Source organism: Podarcis pityusensis (assembly GCF_964106645.2).
Source record: "Podarcis pityusensis genome assembly, chromosome: 1".
Taxonomy (NCBI): domain Eukaryota; kingdom Metazoa; phylum Chordata; class Lepidosauria; order Squamata; family Lacertidae; genus Podarcis; species Podarcis pityusensis.
In genome coordinates this window covers 111,843,798-111,857,084 of record NC_138028.1, presented here as the reverse complement: position 1 = coordinate 111,857,084, position 13,287 = coordinate 111,843,798, and the positions used below count along the sequence as shown (strand labels likewise).

General features: G+C 44.6%; 1 protein-coding gene across 2 annotated transcripts in view; it reads right to left on the bottom strand.

The window, feature by feature from the left end:
- The window catches only part of CERS6 (ceramide synthase 6), a 72,817-nt gene extending 60,331 nt beyond the window's left edge, over positions 1 to 12,486 (bottom strand). Inside the window, exon 1 of one of the 2 annotated variants that reach the window (XM_080972116.1) lies at positions 12,014 to 12,486. In XM_080972116.1, coding sequence (XP_080828242.1) covers positions 12,014 to 12,183 — 170 coding nt within the window. In that variant the 5' untranslated portion in view covers positions 12,184 to 12,486. The remainder of the gene's footprint in view (positions 1 to 12,013) is intronic. The other variant, XM_080972117.1, reaches the window with a different exon arrangement.
- Between the last annotated feature and the right edge of the window lie 801 nt (positions 12,487 to 13,287).

Sequence of the window (13,287 nt, the reverse complement as noted above, 5' to 3'; positions counted from 1 at the left end):
TGTGCTCACTCTCAGTCAAAATGCCCACAAAGTGAATACAATGGTACCTCGGGTTACAAACTTAATTCGTTCCAGGGGTCCGTTCTTAACCCTAAACCGTTCTTAACTTGAGGTGCGCTTTCACTAATGGGGCCTCCCACTGCTGCCGCACCACTGGCACGCGATTTCCGTTCTCATCCTGGGGCAAAGTTCGCAACCTGGAGCAACTACTTCCAGGTTAGTGGAGTTTGTAACTCGAAGCGTTTGTAACCCGAGGTACCACTGTAACATTGGGCTTTCCCCTTTGTGGTTCATTACATCGCTTTCCCCAGGGTTCCCAATTGCAGAGAAAGTGCCATTCACACAGGAGTTCTGCAGAGACATTCAATTGAAGGTGCATAAGTTGGGGGCAGAGCATGTCACCTTGATCCTCTGATACACCCCCATGGGCATTCATTTATTTACAGGAAAAGAGTCATTGCAAATTAGGGATTAGAATTTAATTCATAGGCTTGTTGAAGCTTGTTTGAAGCTCCATCTTTTAGTTTGCATCATAGCGTTGTCAGGCTGCCAGACGCAACTCCTTGTGATTTGCAAAACCAACTATTGTAGCCACTGCCACACTCTGCTGTTCTTGTTATCATGCACTGGGCAGAAGCCTACATGTTTTAAACACATAACAAAAGAGAGAGGTTTTGTCATAAGCATGCAGGTTGTGCCACGAGAACTGCTCTCACATTGCACTGTAGTAAATTCTGCAGATTTTAGCTGGCATGTAAAGTGGATGGTGTAAGCACAAGAATAGGCTTTCAGAAAAGGGAGGAGAGGGACTATAGATAAGAACGATTCACCACCCACCTTTTAGACTGCAGTGAATTATTCTACCGCACATTTCTTCTCAAACCAATATATGTCTGGATATTGTAGAACTAGGATTGGGGCTACAGTATAAACAGAAGGAGGTGGCATTTTGTTATCGCTACACTGAAAATGTTTCGGGGGGGGTGGCCAAGCTGCATAAAATTAGCATAACTTTTATCAACATAAGCTGGCAGATCTCATATAACCAGTAGAGCATTCTTATCACCTGGGTGAAATACTGTGGTAATGCAATCCAAAATTATAATTCAGCCTTTAAGAAGCACCTTTAGAATTCATAAAATGTTTACAATTCAAAACAGGAGTCAACTGTTTGATGCATACATCCTATGAAATCATTAAGCAGCTTCCTGTGCAATACGAACACAATTCTACAGTTGATTTTAGTGTGGCCCAGAGTCAGAAATCAGCACCATCAGGCATCTGTTAAGGCCCACTCTCTGGCAGGTGGCTACAGCCAACTCTTGCTGCAGCTTCCACCTCCTCTGATGCTTTGACGTCCTCTACTGCCTTTCCCAAGCCTCCGAGACTGAGCATATGAGCTGCCAGTACCACCACCGCTGCCCTTCCCAACGCCTGCTGATACAGATTACGCAAACTGCAGTTGCTCAACACATGAAACTCGCGGTATATAAGCTAGGCGCCAAACGGCCATCAAACCAGGGTTTCAGTCGCCAAAATGGAATGCCTGGTTTCTATTTTGGGAGCAGACTGCTCAAAAGCCGTATTTTCCAATACGACTTTTTGGCTTCCTGAAATTCATTCTGATTGTGCAGATAAAAATATCATGGACAGAATTCTACAGGATGTGTTGCTAATGTGTGAAAAGAGTCAAGATCCCAGGATCCCAAGCATGAACCTCCAGATGGTGGAGACACACACTGAAATACAAAGCTGACCATTAAGGCTAAGAAGCCAGCAGGTTTAAGCTTAGAAAGAAAGAGAAGTAGAATCTGCCTACCTTGCTCTGCTATGAAACAGTTGATCAGGGCTCACGTATTTGGGGGGGGGGGGTTGCTGGGGAGAGAGAAAAGAGCGCATTCCATTTCTCTTCAGTGCCAGGGGCTTAACTTCCCTGTTGAAGCAGGGTCGGGCTGCCTCTTTCACCAAAGGGAACTGCTTCACTCCTGTCGCAAGACTCAGAAAATGAAAGGGTTCAGCTGCACCCAAGATCTTTCGCCTCATGACTTAGTCAAAGCTTTGGAAGTTTCCCTAACTAGTCCTTTCCTCCCCTTAAAAAAAAAGAAAAAAAAAGATGACAATAACACCATGAGATGATATGCCCTTCCCCTCCAGCTGCAAGGGATGCCAAGGTAGTCTCTTCACTGGTGTCTTGCAAAGCAATCTGACAGTGGCCAAAAGTTTCCTCCCTCACCTCCTAGATGGAGGGGAGCAGAGCTAACACCTGCCCATGTTCTCCCACGAACCAGCACCTGCCCATTTGCTCATGTAGAACCACAGGCCTCCTGTGTGAAAGAGAGAGAGTTTTGCCCCACCAAACACACCCACCCACATCATTACAGTCATACCTCGGGTTGAAGTAGCTTCGGGATAAGTATTTTCAGGTTGTGCGCTGCGGCGACCCGGAAGTAATGGAGCGTGTTACTTCCGGGTTTCACCGCTCACGCATGCGCACGCGCGGGTTGCGTTCGCTTCTGGATGCGAACGGGGCTCCGGAACGGATCCCGTTCGCATCCAGAGGTACCACTGTATGTTGCAAACAGCCAACAACAATGCTTCGGGAAACCTCAAAGACTGCAAAGTTGTTGTTGTTTTTAAAAAGTGTCCTTAAAAAACACTTTAAAAAACAACCCAACGGAGGCCAAACATGCCCATTGGGCATGGAATGCTGACAGACCCTTTGGGGTCTGAGAACAGGGTGAGAGGAGAATAGAATCTCCTGAAAAGGGCCACAGCTAGCAGGAACCCCGACCAGGAGTGCTCCGTGCTGCAACACTTTATTGCAGGCACCATCTGTGCTTCCAAACAGCAACTGGGGAGCTACCAGTAGGGGAGAGCTACTGTTTTCATGTCCTGCTTGTGGGTTTATTAGAGGTGTCTGGTTTGTCACTACAGGAAAAGAGTGGTGGATTAGGCAAACTGTCTGATCCAGCAGGATTGCTATGAATCATGAAGCAGTGCGACAATCACAATGGAAGAAACCCAAATACCACAAGAGTGACACAATCATGAGAGATTATGTTAGGGTGGGGTGGGGGGAGAGACAGAGGGTGCTGCAACGAAACCCATTCTCTAAGTAGTGATTTCCAACTCACCCTATGAAGAACAGAGATATTTCCCCTCCATCCCCTCTATTGACTGTGCAAAAAGACTTATCCAGATTTACTGAAGATCAGCCTCTCGCTCTCATCTCTGCCTTGCAGTCTTTGTTTCTGGAGCACTGCCTCTCCCATATAACTTTATCATTAAAAAGGATTTGTGGGCTGCATTCCCTTTGAAATGAGCACTTTCCGTTAAAAGCTTCTGGACTAGCTTAGTTAAGGTTCAAAGGTTAAGAGCAGGAAAAAATAAAAAAAGAAGGACCTACACCCATTATCACAAATAATTTGGTAAAGCCTCAGTAAACAGACATTAGAATCTGAATTATTTAAAGCTTGAGGGTAAACTGAAACTTACAAGACAATTCTCTGAGTATTCAAAAATCAGCCCTACTGATGTCAATGAAATTATTTCTCTCTTTTTTAAAAAACAAAAACAAACCACAGGTCCCTAGCATGACAAAGAACAAGCTATTTCATGCACCTAGGAATGTGATTTCCCCCCACCAGCCCTTCCCCAAGCTGCTGAAACTTATAAAATATATTTGCTTTCTTTATTACATTTATATCCCAACTTTCCTCCAAGGAACTCAAAATGGCATACTTGGCCGCTCCTCCCGATTTCATTTTCACAGCAACATTGCAAGGTGGGTTAAGCTGAGACTATGTGAATGACTGGCTCGATGTTATCCAGAAAAGATCATAGCTGAGTGGGGATTTGAATCTGGTCTTACCCTGTCCCTAAAGGTAAAGGACCCCTGACAGTTAAGCCCAGTCACAGTCCACTCTGGGGTTGCGGCACTCATCTCGCTTTACTGGCTGAGGGAGCCGACGTTTGTCCACAGACAGTTTTTCGGAGTCATGTGGCCAGCTTCTGGCGCAACAGAACACCGAAACCAGAGCAGCGCACGGAAACGCTGTTTACCTTCCCACCGGAGCGGTACCTATTTATCTACTTGAACTTTTACTGTGCTTTCGAACTGCTAGGTTGGCAGGAGCTAGGACTGAGCAACGGGAGCTCACCCATGTCCTAACCCATGCCTAATCTCTTCATAACAACTGATAACAGTTTCATAACAGTTTGATGTCAAAATTTGTGCTTGACAACTCAGCAAAACTGGAATAAGAGGTTATCTGAGCTTCTACTCCCTTTTCCAGGCAAGCAAGCCCACAGAAAAAGCCAAGCAATTTATTTCCACACAATTCTCGCATGCAATTAGGTATTTGTGGAAAGCAATTATCTTGAAGTGTTGTAATTGAGAGATGTAATACTGGCACTTCCATATAGAAAGCAGAAGCGAGTTCTTGACAAAATGACTAATGGTACAATCCTCTGTATGTTAACTTTGGAGCCAGCCTCACTGAACTCAGCAGGACTTTGGGACAAACATGGATAGAGAGTTACTTAAGATGTAGGAGTGTACTTTCTGTCAAAATGGCAACAACTTTGTGTTCCTACTACATTTGCATTAAGTGATTTAAGCAACTGAGGAAAGATGAAAAGCAGAATACTGAATGGAATACTATGGTGAATAATACTGAAATCTGAGGTGGTTATGAAGACACCCTGCTAAATAGGGTGAGATTAGCACCATTAGAAGCTGTATCCATTTCTAGGTCAAAAGGAGCAGCGGCGTAGCGTGGGTTGTCAGCACCCGGGGCAAGGCAAGTAATTTGCGCCCCCTAACCCGGGGCATGGCAAGTAATTTGCACCCCCTAACCCGGGGCAAGGCAAGTCATTTGCGCCCCCTAACCCCTAACCTGCCGGCGCTGCCAGCTTCTTCTTGCTGCTGCCTGGTCTGGTCTGGTGTGGTTCTCTCCCGTGCTCAGCTCTGCGCTGGGCGGCCGCTGCACTGTCCCTCCCCCAGATAGTCCCTCACTCTCTCTCCGCACCGCACGCCTGGCACCCACCCCCTCCACAGTGGGCGGCGACCCAGCGGCTCGGATCGGATTCGCACAGCCAGCACTGCAGTGAGAGAGAGTGAGTGAGCCAGGTAGGGGCAGAGAGCTGCAAGTGCGAGCGCCCCCCCCAGATGTTGCGCCCGGCCCCCCCCTGCACCCCCCACGCTACGCCACTGAAAAGGAGACTTGCAAATAGAGAGTAAGAAATTCTAATCCTCAAAGCAGGTTGTCAAGTGTATTGTACGTCATGTGTCTTTGGACAGACATTATTAAATCTTTGTGTAAAGCCACACGGAGTCTGATTCTACGCCTGCTTACTACATTCAATGAAACTTGCATCCAAGTCATCATACATAGAACTGCAAAGAAAGCAATCATTTTCATTAGATTGCTAGCTGTTGCAATTAGGTTATAATCAGTGAATAAATGTCAACTGATATACAACTGTATTAACTATAAAAGTGAGCGACAGACATATCTCAGCGTAATAAGCAGAGATACAAGTGAGCCTTTTGTATGCCCCAGTCTGCGAACCAGCCGAAAACACTGAAAATGGACACCTTGCCTTGCATATGCACCTTCAGTCTGCAATTTTCATTATTAGCAAGGCATTTTCAAAAGAACCAATTGGCACAAGTTTGAATGAACCTATCTTGGTGGCGCTGTGGTCTAAACTACAGAGCCTAGGGCTTGCCGATAAGTAGATGGTTCGAATCCCCGCGATGGGGTGAGCTCCCGTTGTTCGGTCCCAGCTCCTGCCAACCTAGCAGTTTGAAAGCACGTCAAAGTGCAAGTAGATAAATAGGTACCGCTCCAGCAGGAAGGTAAACAGTGTTTCCGTGCGCTGCTCTGGTTTCTCCAGAAGTGGCTTATTAATGCTGGCCACATGACCCGGAAAAACTGTCTGCGGACAAACGCTGGCTCCCTTGGCCTATAGAGTGAGATGAGTGCACAACCCCAGAGTCGTCTGTGACTGGACCTAACGGTCAGGGGTACCTTTACCTTTACCTTGGTTTAACAAGTTGAGATATAAATTAGCCCTTGGCCCATAGGCCCTTCACTTCTCCCTTAGTGGCTCACCTGGGTGCAATGACAAAGTCTTCACAATTAACCATAGTTTCTATCAGGGAAGCTTTGGTTACCCCCTTCAGGACAAGCCATGACCTGAAACCAATGTCAAACCATCATCCTGAAATTTTGGTTAAGCATTTATATGTAAAAAGAATACAAACATGACTCCATAAGGAAAAAAAAAATAATGCTTCTGATAAAAGCAAGTAAGTTAACATGATCACTTTCCTAACTTATCCTACAAAATAAAGACCCACTGTCTTAAGACACTTAAGTAACCTTTAAAGGTGTAAAGGTTGAACCTAAGAATATTATTTAGAAATACCATTCACAGAAAACCACATTCTGAAAGGACTCTGAGGCAAAATTAAGGCGACAAAACCCGCTTAAGTAACTTGTGGAATATTCTTATAGGGTCAGTTAATAAGCAGACTCCAGGACCCCATTAAAAGGGTCTGTTAAATAAGACTTTGTCAACGAGGTAAAGTTTGGCACCTGCTTTCAGGCCTATTTGACAACCTGAAGTGATGTAGTCCCCTGTATTACCTCAGCAGTCTATCAGCTTATTTAAAATCAATATTTAAGCCTAGTTCACAGAGAAGTGGTAAAACTACCCCTTCAGACCAAGGGGGGAGCCCATGGGGCTGAATGCTCCCCTGTACATAAACAAAAAGGACACTCGTGTGTCTTGAGAGGAGTCTGAAGAGAGAACAGGCCAGACACAGGTTTACCAGCCCAGAGAGAGCTATATTAGAGAGCTCATTTTCATCTCCGTGTTATTTAGCACTTCAGAATAGCTTGCTTTGTCTATGCTGTGTCTAGGATAATACAACAAGCGTAATTCAAAGTATAGTAAAATGATCCTCTGCATACGAAGGGCTGCCTCTGGAAAACATTTGGAAACTTTACTGATCCAGAATGTGGCAGCCAAGCGGTTAAGTAGACTCTTCTTGGTGAAACTATTTCACTAGCAAACTTACAAGATCCTCACATGCACCCAGTTTGTCTGGGGAACAATGCAAAGGGCTGGTTTTAACCTATAGAGTCACAGTATGGGGTCAAAGTTAACAACAGGACAACATTCTCCCATATTACCTTGACTAGCAAGTTTTCCAGGTGTCCCCACCTTTTCTGTAGGAGCGCCGAAGGTAGAATTCCCTCTGCACAATTCAATTTGTACTGTCATTACTATCTTTTTTTTATGCCAGGATAAGGCCATCCTGTTTACCTAGGTCTTTAATAGTAACTAATCTGCTTTAAATCAATACAGTATTTCACTTAATTAACTTAGGGGTTTTTTTTGTTGGTATGTTTTATTGTTCTAAATTGAATTTCTATGATGCCTTTGTCATGGAATAGCAAGATAAGAATCTATTTGCATAAATAAATCTATATTGGCTCTTTATGCAAGCTTTCTCTCTCTTTCAAACCCAGCAAACAATGGTTTGTTCCCCCCCCCAAAAAAAAACCAGATCAGGACCCCAAACAACATTTTAAGCACAACTTCCAAACAGTTTTGCTGGGGTGGATCTACACACACACAGAAAAAATACTATAAACAAGAAATAAATTAAATCGTTATAACAAAAGAAAAAAAACATTATGGAAAATCACATAGATTTCTTTTTTACTCTCCAGTGCCATCTGGTGCATGTTTATAATGCATTCAAAACACAGTTTTTTGACTAATGTAGCTGAGTCCATGGTCTTTCCTAATTCATAAGTTCCAAATGTTTATTTTAGAGGGCAAACTCTTGCCCAGGGGATGGGGGGGGGCATGGTGGAAAAATCTGAAAAGCATGGGTGTGAAGAAGCTGTAGACAAAGGGGGTTCAACACACCTTTCCACCTTCTGTGTGTCTATTCAGAATTCCCATCTACCCAAGCTGCTTTTCATTTAAAAGTAAAATCAAACTAACAGGGAACGGGAGATGGCTGACATGCATTTGTGCATCACATGTAATGAACGTATTGGGGCCAAATCTCTATGGACACTGGTGGATTTGCTTCGCTCAAGGAACTCTGGGGATTAGAGTTGTGAGAGTCTGAAAAGTCTGTTAGAGACCCATATTTCCTTTGCGGGATTTTGTGGGAAGAAGCCATGACAATAATGGGCAGAGGACTCACAGCATTTTTACTTTGACTTTATACCACTTTTCGAAGACATTCCTGGAAGTCAGCAGTCTTAGAATTGGCTAGTTAGTTCAAATAAACTACATTACCTACTGCATCACACTCCTCCCTTGTCCTTCTGAGGTTGCCAGCTCCCTATATTGCCATGATACTGACACCTCGGAGTCAAGAGACTCTAAACCTAGCATACTTATGTATCCCTGGCCTCCTCTGTCACCCTGCCAACAGTACAGAACAACCCATCTCTAGGCCACATGGTTTCCCCTAGTCCTACTTTTCCATTGACTTCTTTCTTCAACTCCAATTTTTCTACCACCCATTATTCCCTTCAAATCCTTACAAACTGTTCCCTCCAATTCCAGCTTGACAGGGGACGGCCTACTTTGTGCCCCTTCTTTAAGTCACTCTCTCTTGACCAAACTCTGTTGCTTCCCTTTAAGCACCTTGAAGCTGTTCTCTCCTCAGTTCCCCCCTCTCCCAAGCCCTTTCACCAAAAATCTCATTCTCCACCCTTCCTATGTTCCACTTGCTCAGTCCATTGCCTATGGAGCCTCAAAGCACCATGCTTCCATTGAAAGGCTCTCAGGCACACAAGGCAACCCAAGGAGTGCTCTCTTCTCCCAGTTCCTGGGGGGGGGGGGGACACCAATTATGCGGAGATTCAAGTGTAACTGCAAGTAACTAAACCCATCCTCCATAACTCAGTGGAGTACAAGATTTTATGAGCTGATTTTATCAAAAAAACTGTTGTACTACATTTTGCCTCTATGGTAGTTTACCTATGTGAGAATTCTGCATACGTTTTTCCTGAGTTTAGGCAGGAAAAAATGGGAGCTTCTCTCTCTTTATAAAAAGCAATAATGTGAACTATGTGAAAGCCATATATTGACATTGCACTATATAACGAAAGGGTAGTTATAAAGGATTCAGAAATAAATATTTGGCCTGGGTATCCTGGTAAACATATGCAGAGCATCAGGTTATCAAATTGCTCAGTGTACATCCAATTCTGGGCTCTTAAAAAATGTGCATTGTTAAAGAAAGTGTTTGTTCTTTACTGGTGAAGAATAAAAGAGATTATTGGATGTTTGAAGTAGAAGGGAAGAGCAGAATTGTGACATTCCATATAGGGAATACTTGTGAGCAATAAAAAGCAAAATATTGTGGATGGGAAACAGCCACCTTCTGACAAAGTTGTTTTTTGTGTTACAAACACACCAGTTTATTTTATTTTTTATTAATGTCATACTAGTGTTAGTCCTATTCCTTGGCATTAGAGTATTATCTAAACCCCAGGTGGCATGGTTTTGTTTTGTTTTTAAACTATAGTGTTGTCATCCTAAAAGAAGGATCCTTAAGACCAAAGTTCCTTCAGAGAGTCTCCAAGACAATAGTATGCGCTTTAGGACAATTGATGGTAAAGAGTGTTGAGAAGGACAGTCATAGCTGCAGCTCACCCCATAAAAGAGATGAGATGACAAGGAAAAAAGAACCTGCAGCAACAAGCAGAGGGGAGCAACTGTTGCACCCCTCTCTTGAACTGATAGGAAGCTCCATTTTCACCTATCCAAATGGACCAGTCTCTTGCAATGGAGACTGAGAACACTTGGAAGGAAAAGAGGCAATATGAAATGGGCAGCAGCATCACCATCATGCACTCCTACCATGGGTGTACTGAGCAGACTTACCCAGCAACACCAAGGGAGGAAAGTCAGAGCTTGTGTTGCTGAGGCTACCATTGCTAAGACAGTCCTGCAGCCTAGGCAACAGTCAATAACTTTTGCTCTGTATGTCCTTCTTTTTAAAAATTCTCAAGACTTACGTGCATGCATCCATCAATCCCATAATGTGTTAATGAAAAAGAGAAGTGGATAAGGTCTGTTTCCCCCTACCCTGCCTCCATTCCATATAGAAGATCACCTTTACCACACAGGTTAAACGCAGAAGGAGTTTAAAGAACTCCACAGCAGAGGATGGAGCAATAGAGACAATTAAGTTAATTACAGACAGGTAGGTAATGTAGAAAAAGGAGGGGCACATCACCAAGCCCTCCACTACACCAGGAGAAACAATAGCACTATGTCATATTTGAAAGCTTTGAGCTGTTATTTTGATAGGTCTAAAAATCACTACAAAACAGCACTTTTTTAAAAAAAAACTTTTTTAAAAAGCAGGACAACAGGGAAAATGCAGGAATGTAACAGTGTGGAAAGCATATTCCTTAGAATCCAGGAGACAAAACAAGTAAACAAATGTTGTCCATCTTGGGAGAAAAGGCTAGGGCAGAAGTACTCAAAATGACCCTCCAGGAAAACTAGACATTTTTACCACACAATATATTCACACCTTGTTTTAACTGACATTTAGTGTATGATCAGTTTGGGTTAGTATTTCAGAAAAGTGATATATTCTATGTAGATCATTATAAACACCAACCTTAAAATTTAAGAGGTGTTCTCAGTTAACTATCACAGCAGTTATTATTCTGCATTTTCAAAAAGGATTCTTTTCTGTTGTGTTGTTGTCCTGTGTTTATCATGAAGGGAAACAGCTCTTCAACGGAACAACAGGGAAAGCATAAAGGAAAGATTGTCAACTTAACCATCAGGCTTTTCCCTGGAGCAAATAATTTTGGAGGTATAACAAAGGACTGAAAACCGATAGATTCCTAGCTTAATTAACAATCAGATTGTATTCATGAAGTGTACAGCATTTTACTGTTTTATGACACTGATTCGCTTTTACTTAAAAACCTACAAGCTATGTCACCAGTATACAAGTGACCTTTTTAAGAAGTGGGGTTTTTTTCCAGTCAGGTGTTCCACACGGAATAGTGTTGTCAGAATTATTTCGACCAAGGACTCATAAACCCATGAGGTGTTCAAAATGCCGTACATGAGATCCGGAACATGAGGTAAAAGGTATGTGTACCTCTGGGTATGTGCGGAGCATTTTACCTCCTTCTCACAGCTTACCTACTCACAGCTGTGCTATTAGACAGCAGTTTACAGGTCTGAGGCCTGGGCTCCAGGCAGACTTGCCTGAACCCTGCTTTCCTCATTTTAGAAATGAGGCGATTAGCCTATTTCAAGGAAGTTGGTGGAACCATCAATGTGGTGTTCCCATTTTCAAAAACAGCAACAACACTGGATTTTTCAGCAGGGTCAAGCACATAGTCGTCGTCCCCCCCCCAATCCGATACTAGCAAGCCTGCTGGTCATTTATCAATGAATTTTTGCCTTGAATGCCATCACACAGGCACGTTGCCCACCACAAAACCATCTGCATTGGTAGCATCTGGGGGAAGGAGTGACCAGGAAGGTGATCTAAAGCTTAGCTCGAAAAGCCTCTCTAATCAAAATAAAATGCCTCCTTGCCTTTTGAGTGGGCATGGTTTTGGTGTTGTTTTTTTTAAGTCAGTGTGGCAGCATTGGACCCATGCTGCTAACATTGGACCCATGCTGGCGACCCACACACACACCTCTTATTCTTCAGAGAAGTTTGATCAGTACACCCCCTATAATCCCCACTCATGAGGCTGTCTGCCTACGAACTGCAAAGCCCCCTCACCACCCCCAGAGCCAACATCTCCAGAGGCGGAGAGACCCCAGGGGCCCAAATAAAACAAGCCCCACACGAGCGAGTTGTGAGCTTGTTTGCCTATGGGAAGAAGTAGAAGAGGGCAGCCCTTTCCCTGGAGGGGCTAGTGGGGCTGGAGAGAGAGAAGCGAGAGAGAGAGAGGAGCATCCAGATCCCAGATCCCAGCCTCACCTTTCGAAAACCATGCGGATCATGAAGATGCAGAAGGCCAGGGGGAAGGCCAGGTAGAGGTCCTCCACTTGAGGGAAGGTGGCTTCCTCGGTGCTCTTCAGATCCGCCCAGGTGACATTGTGCGGCAGCCAGAACCTCTCGTTCCAGAACCAAGCGAGGATCCCTGCCATCTTTGCTTTGTCTGGCTCGGGCTGCTGCTGCTGCTGCTGCTCCCCCACCGGCTCCCTGGCTGCCCGATGCTGCTGCTGCTGCTGCTGCTGCTAAGGATGCTCAGCAGCTGCCTCCGTCGCGCGCGCGCGCCTGTGCTCGTGTGTGTGCGCGTGGCCGGCTTAAATAAGCTCCTGAACCCTGCAGCCGTGACAAACCGCGATCGCGGACGCCGCTCTCGAAACCCCGCCCTGAGCAGCGGCCGAGCTGGGCCCGCCCAGCCTCGCAGCTTCACTCGCTCGGGGCGAGGAGAGGGAAGGCCGCCTCTGCCTGTCACAAGGTGCTTCAGGGACGCGCCCTCTGATTGGCTTGCAGGGGCGTCAGGCAGCGGGATGCGCGCAAACCCTCGCGCGCCCGACGGCGCCCGAGTCTTGCCTGTCGCTGCTGGGTCTGCTTGGCGCCTGGTTTAAAGGCAGCAATTTGGTGGTTGGGGGAAGTATGTGGGTATGCTTACTGAGTGTGCCCAGAAAAACTGCATCGGGAAAAAGAGGAATTGGAGAAGGAAGTGCTGAAAGGTTCCCAGCAAATCCAAGAAAATTTGTTCTGGTTTAGATTTTTTTAAAGAATAAGATAAAAATGGTGGGGGTTTTTTTGGTAATTTTTCAAAATATACTCGATAATAGCACGAAAGGTACTCCCTGTTGTTAATTTTTTCTTTAGCTTCCTAGTTTGCAAATGACTGAAGATTTTGACAGATTTTTCTGAGCACTTGGGGTCAAAAGAAAGCAATTTAAAGCAAGTGTTCCTGAGACATTTCATTCTGAATCTGCTAGAGCCAGACAGATGATGATGACGACAGGTTAGTGTCCTGCCGCCCGCTGACATAAACGATGGCTCCGCCTTTGGACCCTGTGCTTATTTGTTTGAATTCCCTGAAATCCCACTTTTATTGGTTTTAACATGCTTCTATGCTGCTGTTTTACTGGTTTTGCATTGTACTTTTGTTTTATTGATATTATCTTTTACATTGTACACAGTGTATTCTTTAAAAGTACTGAGTGGTTTATAAATGGTTTTAAATAATCTACACAAGCAAAGCTTCTCATTGCTTGACCCTGAGGCAACAA